General features: G+C 38.3%; 1 protein-coding gene across 5 annotated transcripts in view; it reads right to left on the bottom strand.

Moving 5' to 3' along the window:
• Window positions 1-905: 905 nt before the first annotated feature.
• The window catches only part of THOC7 (THO complex subunit 7), a 29,641-nt gene continuing 8,526 nt past the window's right edge, over window positions 906-22,020 (bottom strand). For 2 of the 5 annotated variants that reach the window (XM_024245451.3, XM_024245452.3), the window contains exons 2-8: window positions 6,676-6,793; window positions 5,386-5,513; window positions 4,990-5,076; window positions 3,315-3,372; window positions 2,341-2,407; window positions 2,175-2,244; window positions 906-1,229 (exon numbers count right to left, since the gene is read on the bottom strand). In XM_024245451.3, coding sequence (XP_024101219.1) covers window positions 1,162-1,229; window positions 2,175-2,244; window positions 2,341-2,407; window positions 3,315-3,372; window positions 4,990-5,076; window positions 5,386-5,513; window positions 6,676-6,793 — 596 coding nt within the window. In that variant the 3' untranslated portion in view covers window positions 906-1,161. Of the gene's footprint in view, window positions 1,230-2,174; window positions 2,245-2,340; window positions 2,408-3,314; window positions 3,373-4,989; window positions 5,077-5,385; window positions 5,514-6,675; window positions 6,794-21,523; window positions 21,625-22,020 lie in introns of those variants that run through there. The other 3 variants (XM_024245450.3, XM_054551943.2, XM_054551944.2) reach the window with 3 other exon arrangements.

The raw sequence follows: 22,020 nt of genomic DNA, 5'->3' as shown, positions 1-22,020 counted from the left end.
GTTTCTGAACTAAAATAAATGGATAAGGATGGAGCTGAACAAGTATTACACATATAATGAAATACTTAAGAAAATTACAAGTGATTCAGCCTTAGCTTAATTTTTAAAAAGATTATAAATTCTTTATGCAAGACAATCTTTTTTTTTTTCAGACAGAGTTTCACTCTTGTTGCCCAGGCTGGAGTGCAATGGCGCAATCTTGGCTCACCACAACCTTTGCCTCCTGGGTTCAAGTGATTCTCCTGTCTCAGCCTCCTGAGTAGCTGGGATTATAGGCATGTGCCACCATATCTGGCTAATTTTGTATTTTTTTTAGTAGAGACAGGGTTTCTCCATGTTGGTCAGGCTGGTCTCGAACTCCTGACCTCAGGTGATCTGCCCGCCTTGGCCTTCCAAAGTGCTGGGATTACAGGCGTGAGCCACCGCGCCTGGCCTATGCAAGACAATCTTAACAAACTATTTACTTCAAACAACTCTTCACTTTATCAATACATTTTTTTCTATTGAAAATGATTCCTAAAGAACCAAATAGTAGAGAAAACAGATCAACAAAACATTTGAGAACCCTATTCCTCACATATTAAGGAGAGATATAGAAAGTAATGTGCATTATTTTACTTTGCATCTTATAATTACCTCTCATACTGGCGACTTTTAACAGCCTGGAACCTCTCTCCACAATAAGCATACACCACTAACATTTTGCATGTAATTTCACAGGTTCATGGTCCTCCTAAAGCCTCTTCATAGACTCCGTTTTCAGAAGTGTAACCATTTCCAGAAATTGGCCCATTTACCCATGTACATCCTAGAAATGCCAACTTCTAACAATTTTCAACTTATTTTGTAAGCCAATCAATGTTACCAGTTAAAAACTACCTAGAATATTAATGACCACAAACATATGCAGCTTAAAAGCATTTTATTAAGCATTTTTGGATGTTGCTTCCTACCACTTAAGAATAAAAAATGCATTTTAATGAAAACAAATCTATACTGAAGTCATTTTCCTTTGTGTGAGGAAATATGAATGAAATACATTCATACTTAGAGTATTTTACTGCCAAAACTTTAAATATCTCAAGAGCACACCACATTTTAAACACATTATGGTCATGTAGCTATTTCAATATTCCTGGGAGTGGTGGGCAATTAGCCTGTCTATGGTTTAGGATCTGTTTCCATGCTTGCTTCCTGAGCTTCTTCTACCTCTGAGAGTTTTTCATCATCTGTAATTGAGAAGGAAACATAAAACCTCAGTCAAGTTTGCCTGTATTTTATATTCAGTGAACACATGAAAACATGTTTATCCTTTATTAGCCAATACAATTAAAGCAAAGATGGCTACTAGTTGAATCAAACTTTAAAATTTATGTGATAGATTTCACTTTAAAAAAAAAAAAAAAAATCCGGGCAGGGTCTGGTGGCTCATGCCTGTAATCCCAGCACTTTGGGAAGCCGAGGCAGGTGGATCACCTGAGGTCAGGAATTCAAGACCTGCCTGGCCTACATGGTAAAACCCTGTCTCTACTAAAAATACTAAAATTAGCTGGGTGTGGTGGCATGCACCTGTAATTCCAGCTACTCGGGAGGCTGAGGCAGGAGAATCACTTGAGCCTGCAAGGTGAGGATTGCAGTGAGCCAAGATTGTGCCACTGCACTCCAGCCTGGGTGACAGAGGAAGACTGTCTTAAAAAAAAAAAATGGGTCTTAGGCTATTCTTTAAAACAATCAGAAGATCAGGTAACACAAAAATTTCCACTTGTCTACAGTGAATATAAAGAGCAAGTCTCCAGCTCCCCAAAGCACCCACCACTCAGTGGGTATGCAAATGTTCTTATGTACTGATTCCTTATTATTGCCTGCCTGGGTCCTGAGTTGTTACATTATAGTAATCAACTACAGTGAAGTAAGAAAGATTCCAAATCTATCATCCTTGAATTTTTCTTAATTTAAACCACTATGTATATCTTTAAATCCTATATTACTACAAATTAAGACTTTCCTACATATATTCAAGAAAGTTGAACATGAGTACCTTCTAACGTCATCCAGCTATACTGTTCAGAAATTAAAGGTATACTCTCTCTCCAAGATGTATATTTCAAAAGGTACATCCCTGGGTCATTTAAAAAATCTTCATAAACATTTATTTTGAGACTATTTCTACTTACTTTCCAATGTTTGCTGAAGTTCATGGATGGTACTAAGAAGAACGTGAAACTGTTTCCGTCTCAATTCCAGCTGTGTTAACAAGAAAAAAATTTATACAAATGACCTGTATATATAGATATATAGACAGACAGATAGATCACAAAGGCTAAATATATATGCAAATACCTTATCTTCAACACTTTCTTTAATGTGTGAAAGATGCTCTAATTCTTTTCCCAGAGCCTCTAGTTCCCTGGAAAAAATAAAACAGTGTTACATTTTGCTGAATGGAGGGAAAGAGTTTACAATTAATACCTCACCTTTAAGTTACTAGATAGGATTTTTAAAATAAAAAAAGGCTTATAAGGAGTTACAACACTCCATTATGGTGAAACTTTTAAAGCTGAGGATGATTTCTTCTTAACTTCTAAATATGGACTTACTTTCATTAAAATTACATTTTTGGATCCATTTTTAAAGTACAGAAAAATACAGATAATAGAATAACAAGACCCAAGAAATGATACATATTGTGAAGTTTAACTTCAAGGGATTTTTTTTTTTTTGGTAAAATAAATAAAACATTGGCAATTAACTCAAAATACCCTTTGAATCTTACCCCTAGTCCTCTATCCTGGGCCTTTTTATCTCCTCTACCTCCCATTCAGGCAACTACTATATCATTCTAATTCTTTTTTATGCATATACTTGTATCCCTGAATAATACACAGTATTGGTATATAATATTTGAAAGGGGGTTCTAACTTTTATAAATTGTTATTATTCTGTATGTGTTTCAGGAATTTAAATATAATTTAAAATTTATTATGTGTCTTTGATTATGTTTTGAGAGCTGTGTTTTAAAAGGGCATAATTAGTTTATTCTTTTTAACTGAAATTCAATATTTTAATATATGAAGACCATATTCTATGTATCCATTGTGCTACTGATGCATATTACATGCATTTATTTTAGACATATAGCTGGTAAGGTTAGAGGAAAATAAAATCTAACAGAGAAGTACGGAAAAATATAATATTGAATATCTGACCCCTCCTTTTGAAACATATTTATTTCTGCAAAAATGAAATGCCTAGGGTAGTTTATGAGCATTTATGTATAAAGGTTAGTTCCTTTCAAAGTAAAGCTCTACACTTACTTTAATGTCTCATGCCTGTCTGGATGGTGCTGAATCACTTTTGCCAAAGCATCATATTCTGAAAGACATAAAAATGTTTATCAAACTAAGTATTTTTTGAATGTGAATTATCAAAACAAAATGTGTAATATCACAAACCTCTCCTAATCACCTTCCTAGTACATCAAGAAATGAAATCACTGAAAGATGAGTATTGCCAGTTTTAGTTAACTGAGTTATAATTATAATGATACATAACATCAAAAGTGTTCTAAACAGGGGTTTTAGCTCTCACTTTTTTTCCATTTATATGTCCTGGACAGAACATAAGAGGTCAGCATAAGCATAAGCAAATTTAAGTTATTATTGATTATCAAATAGACTGATTCTAGAAGGATCTTACTCACTAGTTGTCCAAAAAATAAAATAAAATAAAATAAAATCAGTGAATATATCCTACCATTAATTTGAGTTGTTAGTCAACAACAAATTACACTTCTCACTCATTCCAAAAGTTAAGATTTCAGAAACTTGCAAATAACTTAAAATTCAGGTTCTATTTTCTTCTCCACTGAGACCTCCAAGATAAGTCATGTAACTCCTGTTAAGCTTTCTTATGAAGTGATGAGTGGCAGGATGTACTTAAAAGCCTCATTAACCAATGAAAACACTGCAAAATATTTTTAGATGACTTTAGAACTGATACTAAGTTGGTATATGTTACTGTAAATAGGGCACCAAAACTTCACCATACACATTTTAAACTGAAAAAAAAAAAACTTGTAAAAAGAGGAAATTAAGCTTCATCTTAATTAGTTCATTAAAAAGTGAAAATTCATTGTTTTAGAACGGAGCATATTAATTCAAAGTATGATTCTTTTGAATACAAATTTTTTGAATTACAAAATACATGCCCTATGTAAAACAAAAACAAAACAAAACAAAACAAGAACAGAGAAAAGAACCTAAGCCATAAAAACCCACAACTTCAAAATAACCATTTTTTCTATTTTCTTCTAGTTTTTCATATCAATGTACCAGTTGTGATTACACATTATATTTTTTATTTTTACTTTTCTTCAATTTACATTATAAGAAGAGCACTGCCTCTAACATTAAAAATTATCTTGAAATAGTATTTAGGAACTACACAAGGACATACTCTAACTTAAAAACAAGAGATTATAACAAAACTCAACTTTAACCTTCTTCTTAGATATTCTAGGCAGTCTAGAAATGTTTGCTTGCTTTGTACTTAATGAAAACCCAGCGTTTAAATGCTTTTCCATTTCATTTTTTGGAAAGTAGCTCTATTAAACAAACAAACAAAAAACCCAAACCATATATCTAGTATATTTATGTAAATCGTCTCTGCTGATTAACCATAACATTATTTAGGCAAAAGGGTCCAAGATGGTAAAAATTTAATACTTAAGAAATACTGGGATAAGAAAAAAAAAGAGAAAAACAGAAAAGAAATACTTGGATAATCAATGTAATCCAGCAAAAACATTCTTTTCAACACAGACTTCCTTCTCTATTTTAAAGAATAATATAGTTTTAAGGAATTAAAATTTGGATCTTTTTTAATCCGGGTTGATTCAGGCTGCAGATTTTACCTCACAACATTAAAAGCTGCATGAAAACTGTAGTCAGTAATAATATATTTGCACATTAAATCCCTCAAAACCCTTACCTTGGCGATTTTTTCGTATTCGTTTGGCTTGAAGAATTTGCTTTTTGCACTCAGCAATTTTTTCATGTGCTCCAGCTATGCTACATTCTATATGAGAAGGTTTTTTAAAAGATAGTTGTAACAAAATCAATAATCCATTTTTAATTTTTAAACGCATTTATAAATTAACCTCTATTGGTAACAAAATAGACACTAGTATTTTTAAAAAATAGCTGTAACCCAAAGTACTATATCATGTTAGAATACACATTTTTTATAGCTAACATTTACTGTATTCTTTCCATTAATACAGTAATTGTTATTATTCTTTCACCACCAAAGAAAATTGTTAGCAGCTATTGTTTCCTTTAGACCATACAAAATAAAATTACAGATAGAAACATTAAGATTCTTTACCTATTTCCTTGTAAATTTTTTCATAATTTTCCATTTCTCTGAGATTCATATCATATACTAGTAAAGTTTTGCCCATTGAAAATTCACATTGAGACAGCGTGCTCAGCATACGCTGGTACTGGCTATAGCTAATGAAAAAGAGAGAAAACCAAAATAAAGATATTTGTGGATTGACAAAAGTGAACTGTTATAATGCAGAGAAATATTTGCTAATTAAATTATACCAAGTTCTGAGAGAATCATTTGCTTATTTAAAATAATTTAGAATATCTGTCCCATAAGTTTTCTTTTTATCAAATGTAGTATTCTTGAATTTAACTACTTTAGTTACAAATGCAAAGATGGGATTGTTCTTATCAATGCACATTTTATTCAAACAATTATTTGAATTTTGTTTAAAAGACTTTAAAAAATACTTTAAGATGTTTTTTTAACTTCACAATTCTGTTCCCACAATTTTTCACTCTATAAAATTATTTATATGGAAAGCAAATTCAAAGGAGGAAAAGTTTACTATGTTAAAAAATAAATAAATATAGTTAGGCGTGGTAGCTCATGCCTGTAATTCTGGAATTTTGGGAAGCCAAGGTGGGCAGATCACTTAAGGCTAGGAGTTTGACACCAGCCTGGCCAACATGGTGAAACCCCATCTCTACTAAAAATACAAAAATTAGTCAGGCATGGTGTTGCATGCCTAAAATCCCAGCTACTCGAGAGGTTGAGGCACGAGTACTGCTTGAAACTGGGGGGCGGAGGTTGCAGTGAGCCAAGATTGTGCCATTGCACTGCAGCCTGAGCAACAGAATGAGACTCTGTCTCACAAAAAAAAAGATTAGATATATGTGTGTGTGTGTGTGTGTGTATCAGGTTGGTACAAAAGTAATCGTGGTTTCTGCGATTTCTGCCATTAAAGTTAATGGCAGAAATCACGATTAATTTTGCACCAACTTAATATATACATACATAGCAGCAGCCTTTTATTAGCGAAGGAGAAAATTCCATTTAGATATTTTATCTTATTAAACACTTATGTCTTAAAAGTAACCAAACTAATGAGTCTGAATTTAATCTTCATTTCTCCTTACCAACCTGCCTTCTCCATGTTTTAATAAACATATGAGAGGCCTTTGAAGAGAAGAAAAGGCCAAGAAAATCTACTCTCGGTTAATTAAGAGTTGACTCCACTGGACATTTAAGGTGAGTGAAAATTTGATCTATTCACAGGACCTTAATATAGCGCCTAAAATCACATTAGGACACTGGTATGGAAACAACAGTGAAATGAAATACCCCTCTTCCTGGGACCCAGAGTTGCACCATTTAATGAAACTCTTCACTAGCAGATTAATTCTCCGATCATCTCCAGCACCATCTCCATCAATGAGGAGACGCTTCCGTATAACTTCGTCTGCAGGAAAGAAAGGCAATGTTACCATCTGGCTCTTGGTAACTTTCAAGTACAAATAACCAGTATCACTGTTCATTTGTTTATTCAAAAGAAAGTTATTGAAATGTAAATATATTTAATGCCACTGAACTGTACACTTAAAAATGGCTAGCTAAAATGGTAAATTTTGTTATGCATAGTTTATGTTATTGCATATAATAAAAAATATTTATATACTAAAGAAAAAAGAAAGTTATTGCATGACTATTGTGTGTCAGGTACTATTCTAGGGGCTGGAGTAACAGCAGTGAAAAGACGTCCTTACAGAGTTGGCAATCTACTGGGTTGTTGAGTGGAAATAACTTTCAGGTACAATCAAGGAAATAAGCCAATAATTCATAGAGAACCTTTTGTGAAATAACCTGCCCAGACAGACAGAAGTCCAAATGTTCATGTCTCTGGCTGTTGAGAAGCACTGATAAAAGGAATAGACAGGAAATATTTAAAAGATGTAGTGTCAAACTAGGAAAAAAGAATGAGATGGGTAAGGGAAAAAGGAATGGATTTGTTAGATAAACATATAACTTAAGGCTGGGTGTGGTGGCTAAGGGAGTATGGCTTGAGTCCAGGAGTTTGAGACCAGCCTGACCAACACAGTAAGACGCTGACTCTACAAAAAATAAAAATTAGCTAGGTGTGGTGGCATGTGCCTATTAGTCCCAGTAACTTGGGAGGCTGAGGTAGGAGGATCACTTGAGCCTGGGAGATCAAGGCTGCATTGAGCCATAATCTCACCACTGGACTCCAGCGCCTATTGGCAACAAAGCGAGATGCTGTCTCCAAAGAAAAAAAATAAAAATAAAAAAAAATAGATGACAATGATGGCCAACAAGTGGGGTCCAAATCTGTCTGCCTGGAAGTCCTAAGCTAGTGTTCTTTTCTGGACAAAATGATGCTGGATCATAACAAGAGCAAGGCAAATTAAAACCACAGTAAAACGTCATTTTTCATCTATCAGATTGGCAAAAGATCTGATAAAACTGTTGGCAAGGGTGTTAGAAAACTGCACTTTTATACGCTAATAAAATGCAAACTGGTAATTCTTTGTAGGGCCACTGAACAATAACAAATAAAATTAAAAACACACTACCATTCTGACCCCATAATTCCAATTCTAGAAGTTTGTCCTATAGAAGTGCACTCATGCACAAAGAGACATAAAGGGATGTTCTTAGTGGTACTGTTTATAGTAGAAAGATTGTAAACCTATTCATCAGTAAGAAACTGGTTAAATGATGAAACATTCACATAATGTAATAGTATGAGCCAAAAGAATAGTGCAGATATACTGATACCAAAACACTCTCCTTAGATACGTTTAGTAAAATGAAAACAAAACAGGTGTAGAAAAGCATATACAACATGTTGCCATATGTGCGGAAAAAGGAGGCTTTGCGTGTGTGCATGTGCATCACACATGCATGTGTGTATTCAGAGACTATCCTTGGACAGGTCCACAAGAAACTTGTAATAGCGGTTATTTCTGGTAAGAGGGACTATAGATAGAGGTGGGAAAAGATAATTTTCCTGCATGTCTTTGTAAAATTTGGGGGGTTTTCTGTTTTGTTTTTATAGTACGCAGTAATTATTTTTTAAAATAAATTTTAAAGTATGAATAATTCCTGGAGAGCCTCCATGCTGAATCAACAGCAAAATCTTTAAACAATAGTTCCTGTGTGTAGGCAGAAGTATTTTTGAGCGCAGGTGCAGCGGAGATAAACTTTGGAAGGCAGATGGCTCCAGTTTTAAAATATATTCTATGATAACATCAGATAAACATTTTTAGAATTGGGTTTAGTTCTCAGAGTCATGGCTTTGACAGACTGCTCAAGCTACATATTCATCAAGTGTTTTAATTTTATATTTTAAAAATGCAAACTAATGCTTTCAGTTTTTTAACCACCAACAATATTATCTGAAGAGACTGAGACAAATAAAACATAGTCCTTGAAGAGATTAAAACGAAGGAAATAAATACTAATAGAATTTTCTTACTACAAATGTTTTAAGTTTATTAAAAAGAAGCATCTAGTGGGTGAATCTGGTGGCACTGATGGTATTCAACAGTTCCTTTGCTAGTCTTATCTGTGTTCTTCTCAAGTCTCCAAGAAATACCATTTTTTTCCTACATGCCTGGATCTCCAACTGTATTGAGGACTGGGGATTTCAAATGTAAATACATTTAAGTAATAGGAAAACAACATCTAAGGCAACCTGGGGAGTAAGTGCCCTGATTGAGAGGAAAAAATATTAACAGATCTAAGAGAGATTAAAGTTTGATGCTGTGGTTTGAATGCCCCCTCCAAAACTCATGTTGAAATTTAACAGCCATTGAAATGACCTGAATAAACACTTCTCAAAAGAAGACATACAAATGGCCAACAGGTATATGAAAAAATTCTCAACATCACTAATCAGGGAAATGCAAATCAAAACCACAGTGAGATACTGGCTTACCCCACTGAGAGAGGCTATTATCAAAAAGACAAACAATAACAAGTGTTGGTGAGGATGTGGAGAAAGCAGAACCCTTATACACTACTGGTAGAATGTAAATTAGTACAAGTATTATGGAAAACAAAGTGGAGAGTCCTCAAAAAACTGAAAATATGAGCTGGAGAATTCACAATCTAAGTGTCCATTGATCAATGAGTGAATAAAGAAAATGTGGTATCTATACACCATGGAATACTACTCAGCCATAAAAAGGAATGAAATAGTGTCTTCTGCAGCAACCTGGATGGAGCTGGAGGCCATTATTCTAAGTGAAGTAACTCAGGAATGGAAAATCAAATACCATATGTTCTCACTTGTAAGTGGGAGCTAAGCTATGAGGACACAAAAACATACAGAGTGACATAATGGACTCTGGAGATTAAGAAGATGGAGGCTGGGAGAGGGGTGAGGGAAAAAAACTACATTGGGTACACTGGGTGTAAGTACGCACTTGTGTAGTATACTACAGGGGTGACAGGTGCACTAAAATATCAGAATTCACCACTGATCTGGCTCCGTCACCGAGGCTGGAATGCAGTGGCATGATCTCGGCTCACTGCAACCTCCACCTACTGGGTTCAAGCCAGCCTCCCACCTCAGCCTCCCAAGTAGCTGTGACTACACATGCAGGCCATCATGCCTAGCTAATTTTTGTATTTTTTTTTGTAGAGACAGAGTTTCACCATGCTGCCCAGGCTGGTCTCAAACTCCTGAACTCAAGTGATCCACATGCCTCAGCCTCCCAAGTGCTGGAATTACAGGCATGAGCCTCTGTGCCTGCCCCAACCCCTCCAGAAACTGTATGTATATTTGTTTGTTTGTTTGTTTGGAGACAAGAGTCTCACTCTTTCATCCAGGCTAGAGTACAGTGGCGTGATCTCGGCTTACTGCAACCTCTATCTCCTGGGTTCAAGCGATTCTCTTGCCTCAGCCTTCCGAGCAGCTGGGATTACAGGCATGTGCCACCATGCCCAGCTAATTTTGTATTTTCAGTAGAGATGGGGTTTAACCATCTTGGCCAGGCTGGTCTCAAACTTCTGACCTCAAATGATCCGCCTACTTCGGCCTCTCAAAGTGCTGGGATTACAGGCATGAGCCACTGTGCCAGGCCTCAATAATTCTTTTAAAATTAAAAATGGAACTACCATATGATCCAGCAATCCCACTACTGGTTATGTGTCCAAAGGAAATAAAATCAGTATGTCAAAGAGGTATCTGCACTCCAACGTTTATAGCAGCCTTATTCACAATAGCCAAGGTATGGAATCAATTTGGGTGTTTACCAACAGATGAATGAATAAAAAAAACATGTGGGCTGGGCGTGGTGGCTCACGCCTGTAATCCCAGCACTTTGGGAGGCCAAGGTGGGCGTATCACAAGGTCAAGAGATCGAGACCATCCTGGCTAACACAAGTGAAACTCCGTCTCTACTAAAAATACAAAAAAATTAGCCAGGCGTGGTGGCCGGTGCCTGTAGTCCCAGCTACTCAGGAGGCTGAGGCAGGAGAATGGCATGAACCCGGGAGGTGGAGCTTGCAGTGAGCCAAGATCATGCCACTGCACTCCAGCCTAGGTGACAGAGTGAGACTCCGTCTCAAAAAAAAAAAAAAAAACAAAACTGTGGATGTGTGTGTATATATATATGTGTGTATGTGTATATATATACACTTACACACGCATATATACACATACACATACATACATAAACAATGAAATACTATTCAACCATAAAAAGGAGGACATCCTGTCATTTCAACAACATGGATGAACCTGGAGAACATTATGCTAGGTGAAATAAGGCAGGCACAGAGAAATAAATAATGCATGATCACACTTACATATGGAATCTAAAAAAGGTGGTCTCACAGAAATAGAGAGTATAATGGTGGTTACCAAAGGCTGGGGTGGCTAGGGAGAAGGAGGTTGGGGAAATGTTGGTCAAAAGATACATACTTACAGTTAGGCAAGAGGAATAAATTTCAAAAGACCTAATTGTACAGCAAGGTGACTATAGTTAATGACACAGTATATTCTTGAAAAATGTAAAAAGAGTGAATGTGATATGCTCTCACCATAAAAATGATAACTCTGTGAGGTAATGCATTTGTTAATTAGCTAGTTAACCATTCCACAATGTATATATACTTCAACACATCATGCTGTACATGACAAAAACACACAATGTTATCTGTCATTTTAAAATAAATACATAAAAAAGAAGTTTAATTGCCATCGTGCCAGTATTAAGAGGGGGAACCTTGAAGAGGTGATTGAAGAAGTGATCAGGTCATTAGGACTCTGCCCTGATAAACAGGCTTATGCGGCTATTGTGGAAATAGGTTAGTAATCTCGGAGTGAGCTCCTGATAAAAGGGTGAGTTCAGCTCCATTTCTTTTCTCCATCTCACACTCTCCTTTGCCATGTGATACCTTTTGCCATGTTATGACACAGCAAGAAGACCCTCACCAGATTTGGCCTTTTGATCTTGAATTTCCCACCCTCTAGAACCATAAGTAAAATAAACTTTTATTGTTTATAAATTACCCATTCTCTGGTATTCTATTACAGCCTCGGAAAACAGAGTAAGATGGAAAATTGTACTGGCAGTGTGGCTGTTGCTATAATACCTGAAAATGTGGAAGTGGCAACTGTTGCCCAAGTCTAGAATCATAAATAAAGACAATTGAGATCTTTAAATTTGTTGTAATTTTGTCTTTTGACAGATGACCACAAAAGGACCTGGAGACAGCTGACCTGAGACTCCTTGAGGAACACAGGAAAAGGTGATGCTAACCTTCTTTTCTCGGGGTGGGGGCTACTATCTCCTTCACGTAGCCCTGAGAGTTAAGTCCCTCTCAGATCTGAGCTCTGCTCTCTTTAAGTATTTAAGCTCGCTGATATCTTTGGCTTTGGGGGTATCAAGGTTAGTTTGTGCTGTGAAAGGACATTTGACTTTGGGGTACCTAGGGTTAGTTTGTACTGTGGCAGGGCACATGACTTCTGGGTTCATAGTGGCTGAAAAGTCACTGGCAAGGACTACATTGTTTCGGCTCCCACTCTGGTGATATCTCATGCATGATGCCATAAAAGGCTTGGGTCAAGCCCTGAAGAATGTGGCTGGACAGAAATATGGGTTGCATCCCATTGGTGACCAGCATATGGCCAGAGGGAAATGTGGGTTACACTCTCTGTGGCTATCATAAAGGGCTGCAGTAGTAAAGGTAACCAACAGCAGTCACAGTAAGTGGTTATTACCATGAGGTGGAGGGGGGCATGAACTCTGGCTTTTGGAATTCATAGGTATGTGTGTTCTTTTTTTCTTACATGTTTAGATGAGGGAGGCCTCAGGCATCTGACTGGGTCAGACAAAAAAGAAACTGAAATTTCATTGGCTAAGTTGGTCAGGCGATCTCAAAGCCAAAGCCATTTTGGCTTTGGAAGACCCAATATCCAACATAAAATGGTTTCTTTAATTTCTAAAGATCTGAGTACCCTGCCTTCTGGCCAATCTGCCTTTTTTGTGTATAAGGTTTCTGGTTCTGGAAGCTACAAATATTTACAAATGGCAAAATCTTACAAAAGATAATTCAGAATTATGATGCCATTACATGGAATGTTCCTCATGAAAAAGACTATTCATCTAAGAAGCACACTCGAACCCCAAGCCTCCCAAATTATGCAGAGAGAACAAAATTCTTATTGGCATTCAGAAGCCTCAAAGAGACAGTGCTCTAAAATCACCTTTTAAAAAGATTCACTGTAAAGAGCTAATGAAAAGCTGGAAATGGAAGATATTCCCCTACCAAGGATGGTAAAACTGATGTAAGTCCTACTGTCTCTCTCTCTCTTTCTTTGCCTGAATATTTACAATCTGCTACTAAATATTCAGTCTGCTTTGTCTGAATTGCCTTTCTTCCCTGAAAAAAGCAGTTAAACAGTTTCCTTACAAGAGAATCATCTGAAAAATCAGGAGATAATCCCCAAGTGACTTGCACTCTCTGGACAAAAATGGACTTCAAGGCCACAGTTCAAGATTTTCCTAAACCTAGAGAAGAATTTCACAAGTTTTCTGAAGAATTCAGGGTCTTACTAGTAACTTATTATTTTAAAATTTTTATTTTTTTAGACGGAGTTTCACTCTTGTTGCCCAGGCTGGAGTGCAAGGGCGCAATCTTGGCTCACCACAACCTTCACCTCCTGGGTTCAAGCTATTCTCCTGCCTCAGCCTCCCAAGTAGCTGGGATTACAGGCACCCACCACCACGCCCGGCTAATTTCTTTGTAGTTTTAGTAGAGACACGGTTTCACCATGTTGGCCAGGCTGGTTCTCAAACTCCTGACCTCAGGTGATCCACCCACCTCGGCCTCCTAAAGTGCGGGGATTATAGGCATGAGCCACCATGCCTGGCGTTATTGGTAATTTATAACCCCAGTATACTTGATCTGTACCAACTAGTACATGTGTTGGTGTACTCTAGGGAGCCCCACATGGATGAAAGAGGCAGAATGGTAGTCTCCTGAGAATTCTATCAAGTACCCAACAAGTCCCATCTGATCTGCTTATGGGTCAGGCAAAACCCAAAAGACTGCAAATTACCTTTTGAAAAGCCATTCCCCAAGTATTTCAGCTCCATGACAACCAGCAACCTAGAATGACATTTGGGCCTATCCTAGGGTGCTTCCCCAAATAAGCAATCCCTAAAACAGCAGTTTCCAAAAATTCACTGCCATTTGTGCAAATAACCAGGACATTGGAAAAAGGACTGCTAAAAAAAATTTCTAGGAAAGCCCCTAAAATCAGGCTTCCCACCCACCCTGTGATAAAAAAAGTTCTTATAAATCTGGTATGTATTGGTATAAATGCTATCAGTCATAATTTTGGTTGAAAAATAAACAAATTTCCTTATCAACTTCATTATCATTATAATGAACTCTCGTCAGGTTTTAACCATGGTCATTTTAAGTCATGCTGTCCACAGTTAATTGTTTTGGTTCTAATGCCTTTTATGAAAGCTTTCTGCAAGCAATTATAATCCTAAAGTGCTGTGTCTCCAAAAAGCTATATCAGAAGAATGAAAAGAAGGCCGGGTGCAGTGGCTCACGCCCGTAATCCCAGCACCTTGGGAGGCAGAGGCGAGTGGATCATTTGAGGTCAGGAGTCGAGACCAGGCTGGCCCACAAGGCAAAACCCTGTTTCTACCAAAAATACAAAAATTAGCCGGGTGTGGGGTTGCGTGCCTGTAATCCCAGCTACTCAGGAGGCTGAGGAAGAACTGCTTGAACCCAGGAGGCAGAGGTTGCAGTGAGCCAAGATCGTGCAACTGCACTCCAGTCTGGGCAACACAGTGAGACTCTGTCTCAAAAAACAAACAAACAAACAAAAAACAAAAAACAAAAAACAAACTCTGATATAACTTAGTTTATACCATTGGACAAAATTTCCAAAAGTTTAATGAAGAAACTGTAAACCAAAAATAAAATTCTAAGCCCTCCAGCCAATTGAATGGACACCCATTCAATAGGCCAAGGGCTTTCCAAAGTAAACTGAAAAACTAGTTTAGGCCATGATGGGAATGCGGGTGGGGCCAGAATGCCTCATTACACCCTCCTTCTAGAATTCAGGCACAACTGACCAGTATGAACATTAAAACAGAGATCTTAAGACTGACGAAACAGACTCTTTGTACCAATGAGATACATCACATGACAGCAGACATTGAAATAAATTGAAGTATTTTACTCCAAAATATATTTCTTTGATGTATTTAAAAATGGCCCTGCAAAGTTGTCTCATAAATCTACATTTTGTGGAGAACCCCCTTCCCTTTCCAGGTCTTTTCCTGATCCAGGAGAGATTAAGAGTCTGGCACCTTTTTAAGTCTGATAAGAAATATTTACCATCTATTCTCTGTGAAGCCTGCTAGCTGGAGGTTTCATCTGTGTCAGAACCTTGGCCTCCACAACCCCTTATTTCAACGCAGAAATTCCTTTCTATTGATTCCAGGTCTTTAGACAATAACTTAACCAATTACCAATCAGAAAATTGACTCCACCTATGAGCTGGAAGTCCTCCCCACCCCCCACCTTCGAGTTGTCCTGCCTTTCTGTACTAAACCAATATACATCTTACGTGTATTCATTGATGTCTGCCTGTAACTTCTGTCCCCCTAAAATGTATAAAATCAGCTGTAATTCAACCACCTTCAGCACGTCTCAGGACCTCCTGATGCTGTGGCATGTCTTTAACCTTGGCAAAATAAACTCCTAATTTGATGGGTTTGTAAAACTGCTAACCAAGATCAAACAGAGCACGAATTAATTACATGAGACTGATTGAACTGATAAATAAAAACTATGAGTTTTCATGGCTTCTTTATTTGAAACATTGCTGGTTTTTTTAATATTTTGTTTTACAGATTTAAGGAAACTTCTTTTTTTAAAAGCTATCTATAGCTTACAGCAATTTGGTAAAGCATACTTTTATGAATAAAAATAGAAACATTTGCTTTTTCTTTCTACCTGATGGTACCTCCAGAATTTGGAAACTATTTGTTAGTACTGTTATTTTTATGGCAATTTGGTTATCTGCATAAGTTCAATAAAGAATCTGTTCTCTTTAACAGGATACAATTGGAAACACTGGTTATATTATCAAGGCTCTGACAGGAATACCGTATTTCAAAATGTTCTTAGAATGCCTAGCTTCACCTGGGCATGGTGGCGCACGCCTGTAATCCCAGCTCTTTGGAGGCCAAGGCGGGTGGATCATCCGAGGTCAGGAGTTCGAGACCAGCCTGGGTGAAACCCTGTCTCTACTAAAAATACAAAAAATTGGCCAGGTGTGGTGGCATGAGCCTGTAATCCCAACTACTCAGGAGGCTGAGGCAGGACAATTGCTTGAACCCAGGAAGCGGAGGTTGCAGTGGGCCGAGACTGCGTCACTGCCCTCTAGCCTGGGTGACAGAGTAAGACACCATCTCAAAAAAACAAGAATGCCTAGCTTCAAGGATTCTCAGCTTTATAGTGAATGAGTAAAGGCTGTCACTTCCTGGCAGGCCCATGAACCTCAAGGTACTAGATACAGCAGGCAAAGTCTGATGTGTGCCTTCATTTGGCTTCCTAACATTGAGAGGTTTCTAAAACTCTAATCTGAGATTCCTTGTCAAAGTTTGCAGCAAAGCAAATTTAAAAGACAGCTATGTAGTTATTCTTGCTGCACTTTTATAAATAATCAGGCAAATTGGTCTGTGATTATCTTTTGTAGAGATGAGGGTGAATGTAGAGAAAAAAATTACGTTAAAAAAAGTTATAGTGGCCTTGTTATTAGATTGTAGCCTGGCTCATTGTTTTTGCTTTTTTTTTTTCTTTTTCTCCTTTTTTCACTAGTAGACTAGACTGGATTCTGAATTCTTCTAGTTTTCTCTAATATCTGGCTAAGACTCTCATATAGCAAAAACAGCTGTTTCTCAAGCCCTATAAGCGAAAGCTGGACAACTCGATGTAAATTTCAAGGGAGATGTCTCATACCTGATACATGTGCCACACAGAGAATTCACCAGAATGCCTGATGTCATACCAGAGACAAACTGCAAATCAGGATGAGAAGTTGTCGACTTCATGCTGGGGACAACTTTTCCCAAGACCATTGGAATAAGACTCCCCATCATAAGAAGACTCTTACTCCTCTTAATTATTCCTTATTTATGCCTACTTCTTTCCCTTGACTACATAACGCTATACAGTTTCACAATCAGTAGTTCCTAGAAGTAATTTGGGACTGCCGGTTTTTATTTATTTATTTACTTAGAGATGGAGTTTCACTCCCATTGCCCAGGCTAGAGTGCGGTGGTGTGATCTCGGCTCACTGCAACCTCTGCCTCCCGGGTTCAAGCAATAACCCTGTCTCAGCCTCACAAGCAGCTGGGATTACAGGCACGTACCACTACACCCAGCTAATTTTTCTATTTTTAGGAGAGTTGGGGTTTCACCATTTTGGCCAGGCTGGTCTCAAACTCCTGACCTCAAATGATCCACCCACCTTGGCCTCCGAAAGCGCTGGCATTACAAGCGTGAGTCACCATGCCTGGCCTCTGCTTTAATTTAAGATAGTCATGGGATACTAGATTACCAACTAAACAAGGAGCAATCTGTGCAATTTATATTTCTTTTTTTTTTTTTTTTTTTTTGAGACGAGTCTCGCTCTGTCGCCCAGCCTGGAGTACAGTGGCACAATCTCGGCTCACTGCAACCTCTGCCTCCCGGGTTCAAGCAATTCTCCTGCCTCAGCCTCTCTAGTAGCTGGGATTACAGGTGCCTACCACCATGCCCAGCTAAATTTTGTATTTTAATAGAGATGGAGTTTCACCATGTTGGTTAGGCTGGTCTCAAACTCCTGACCTCAGCAATTCACCTCCCTCAGACTCCCGAAGTGTTGGGATTACAGGCGTGAGCCACTGCACCTGACCTCTGCTTTAATTTAAGATAGTCATGGGACACTAGATATCAACTAATTAAACAGGGATCAATCTGTGCAACTGATATTTCTTGTTGCACATAAATACATTGGGTATTGTAGAGCAGATTACTTTGTTAAAACATGTAGACTCCTCATCTAGCTATTTGATTTTAGCTGGTTTGGCTCATGGGGATCCTGGCTAAGAAGAAAGCTCCAAACTCTTCATGTTTTCCACCTGCTAATCACAACAGTAGTCTCCCTGTTGTACTGTATCTTCTCAAAAAGTTTTAAATGTTTCCAGAGAGCCATCTGTCAAGCATCAAATGGTATGTCTCTAGCTGGAACAACAAAAACTCAAACAAACTTATAATAATGGGGAGGACACAATAAGCTATAAACACATGCTGAGACTAGAAACTCAAAATGATGGCAACTGAGAGTAGTACTGATGACCTAAGTTTTGGTTACACTCTCACCTACATAACAACCTAACCAAAAGGGAAAACTGTGAAATAAAAATTACAGGAGGCCATTGTTTTGGACTAAGTTCTTGTACTATGTCCCAATGGACCAGACTAAAAATCAAAATGGAGTCACCCATGCTAAAGTTCCATGTCACCAAACCTAGACTAAGTTGTTACCCAACCTTGTAAGAGATCAGAAGAGAATAACAGCTAATTTCCCCAAGAGGCCAGTTTAAATCTTCAGTGGGCATAATAATGAAGTTCCTTCTACTTTAGTCCTTGCTTCTCTTCAAAAAAGGTAGGCTGAAATAACCTCATGTTAACTAATTAGTTATTTTTCTATTGTTGGCCTCTCTGTCCCCACCTTACAAGAAGAGTAGCTTTGAAATGACTAATATGCTGTCTGTTCTGTGCTTCTACTTTCTTTAGCCCTTCTCTGTATATAAAGCCAGCCTCTGCTCCTCGGCTCATTGGAACACTTATTCTATTTTATGGAATGATGTGTGGCCCAATTCTAGAATCGAGAATAAAGCCAATTGAGATCTTTAAACTAAAAAATAACCTTCAAGTCTGTCCCTCCCACCACAGACCCAGGCCCAGAACTCTAGGCGGGTAGAATGGTTTTGGAGGACTGACCTAGGGTGCCCTCCATAGGTTTGCTGCCCAGAGCTGCCTTGGGTCTCTGCTCCCTGCATTCCGGCACAGTGCTCCTCGGCCACCCCAGCTGTGGTTCAAGAAGGCCCAAGTGCAGCTTGACTTACTACTTGAGAAGATACAGCCATAAAACTTGGTAGCATCTACATGACGCTAATTCTGCAGGCATGCAGAATGCAAGTTGTTCTCTGACCTTCCAAGAGATCCACCTAGATTTCAAAGGATGTTGTGGACAGCCTAGAAGCCCAGACAGAGACCTGTCAAAGGGGCACAAGGAGTCCCTACTAGTGCAGTGCTGAGCAATATAGATACCCTGGAAGGATATACAAAAAACTAATAAAAGGGGTTACACCAAGAGAGAAGGCAGTATAAGTGGGGTGGATGGGGAACAGACTGGAAGATTGGAGATTATCTTTTTATAGTATTTGATTTTTGAACCATATGAGTACTCAAAACCTGTTAGCTGTTGTTAAAAAAGAAAGCTGAAGTCCTTTCCTTCTTCTCACCCCAGGCAGGGAGAAAGCTGTGCTCTAGCAGAGGCTGGGTGGGGAATGAAAGGCTGAATCTAGGGCATGAGTGTGTTAGAACACTAGGGAGGCTAGAGGAGTGAAGACAAATAGCAGGACCCAAAGATATACAAGCAGTTGGGGGTCAGATTTTGGGAGTCACACCAGTAAATACTATACTTGTACATCTTGCTGGCAGGAAAGTGGGAGTTGCTAAAGATTCATGGGCCAGAATTTTTAGGAGGATGTACAAACTGGATTGTAACTGGGAAAAACCCAGAGGCAAGGAGGCTAGTTAGAAGGCTAGCAAAGCATACACAGTTAGGAGCTAACATGGCCTGATCTGAAAAGGAGAGATTAGAATCACAGGTCCTGGCTGGGCATGGTGGCTCATGCCTGTAATCCCAGCATTTTGAGAGGCCATGGTGGGCAGATCACTTGAGGTCAGGAGTTCGAGACCAGGCTGGCCAAAATGTTGAAGCCCTGTCTCTCCTAAAAATACAAAAATTAGCTGGGCGTGGTGGCATGCGCCTGTAATCCCAGCTACTCGGGAGGCCGAGACAGGAGAATTGCTTGAATCCAGGAGGTGGAGTTTGCAGTGAGCCTAGATCTCACCACTGCACTCTAGCCCGGGTGGCAGAATGAGACTCCATCTCAAAACAGGAAAAAAAAAAAAAAAGAATCACAGGTCCTAGAAGGCAGGTTAGGACTGAGCAGATGACTTGGTTAGGAAAAAACAGGGGCCAATGCCAACATAGGGGTGGCACAAGTAGGAGTGTGGCACCACTAGTTCTGGCAGCACAGGGAATTCCCTGTCCAGGCATTCACAGGCCCTCCTCCCACTCAGCCCTATCCCTCTCTCACAGCCAACTGCCTAGGCCAGAAAAACAAAACAAAACAAAAACTGGAGCCAATGTTTTGGTTAGTTCACCCAGTGTTTACTGTGTGTGCCTGTATGTATAGTCACGTAAGACCAACATCTGATTTCATCTGTAAAATGGGAATAAAACTATCTACTTTATAGAAATATTGGGAAACTTAAGGGAAATAAAAGTATACAAAGGAGCACAATGTCTGTCTATAGTAGGAAAACAAAAAATATGTTATCCTTATGTTTATGTTAAATTTAATCCACGGCCAGACACTATGGCTCACGCCTGTAATCCCAGCACTTTGGGAGGCCGAGGCGGGCAGATCACGAGGTCAGGAGATCGAGACCATCCTGGCTAACGCGGTGAAACCCTGTCTCTACTGAAAATACAAAAAATTAGCCGGGCATAGTGGTGGGTGCCTGTAGTCCCAGCTATTCGGGAGGCTGAGGCAGGAGAATGGCGTGAACCCGGGAGGTGGAGCTTGCAGTGAGCCGAGATCGCGGCACTGCACTCCAGCCTGGGTGGCAGAGCGAGACTCCGTCTCAAAAAAAAAAAAAAAAAAATTTAATCCACAACTTGTATCATCCTATAAAAGTCAGAGTAAATGTTGAAGATTTATCTATAGATATATCTATGTAAATACATATTAGGCATTTATGCATATCAAGTTTTGCCCAGTTAGGATTCCTTACAAATTTGTTTCTGTCTCAAATTTACTGGGAAGGTCATGGCGTTTCTAGCTTAAATTGTGCGTAGACAGTTGCTGCCTAGAAAACTCTGTGGACGAGAATTATTGAAATAACATGTATAAAGTACAGAGCACAGCTCCAACAGAAACAGAATAAAACAAAAAGGTAAGCTCTCAGTTTGAGAATAGCCTCTGTTCTTTTTAAATTTAAAGATGGACTGCTGCTGATAGTTCCTAACACAAATGCTATGAGCATTATTATTTTTAATGACATCTTATCAATTAGCTCCATAATGAACACACTTAAAACATGTTTTGTTTACTATACACGTTGACTTCACAAATTATCATGCTTGAAACCCTCTGTAAGCAGTTTGAATGCTTGTATTAGTAATTCTGCTGGGCTTTGGTCTATCCTGTAAAAACAGTAAAGATGGCTTAGCAGATTTTTTGTTATTTTTTTGATGTTATCAACATCGCTCCTTGTCATAATTACTTTCTTTACTATGAGGATCAATATCATCTGGAAAGAGTTTCTAAACCAAAATACTTGACACCTGCTGTGAGGATGGTGGTTTTCCACTTGGCTTTAGGCTTGTAGGATGATGGCTGGATAATACCATCCATCTAGCTCCTGGAAAGACTGTGGAGTGTGAATCTGAGTCAAGAAAAGGAGGCAGCAATTAACTTCACGTATTAATTAGTGAGTAATATGACCACACATTGTCTAGCATATACTGTCTATGAGGCAGGGGCATGAGATACATATTTGCTCATCAAAATGCCTCATATCCAATATGCCTAAATGTTAACCACTGAAGACATAAAAAAACAGGATTGGTTTAACAGTAGACTATTATCACAATTCGAGAACTTATGACTTCCTACTGGATTTCATTATACCAGAATTGGACATACAAAATATCTGTCTTTCAAAATCAGTTTAAAATCAATAATGACATATTTATGCTGAAATGTAAATATTTACTTCCAAAATGGGATACATATATGCCAACATATAGCCAGAAGAAATATAAGATTACTCAAGACACCA

Source organism: Pongo abelii, chromosome 2 (assembly GCF_028885655.2).
Source record: "Pongo abelii isolate AG06213 chromosome 2, NHGRI_mPonAbe1-v2.0_pri, whole genome shotgun sequence".
Taxonomy (NCBI): Eukaryota; Metazoa; Chordata; class Mammalia; order Primates; family Hominidae; genus Pongo; species Pongo abelii.
This window is presented reverse-complemented; position numbering and strand designations above follow the sequence as displayed.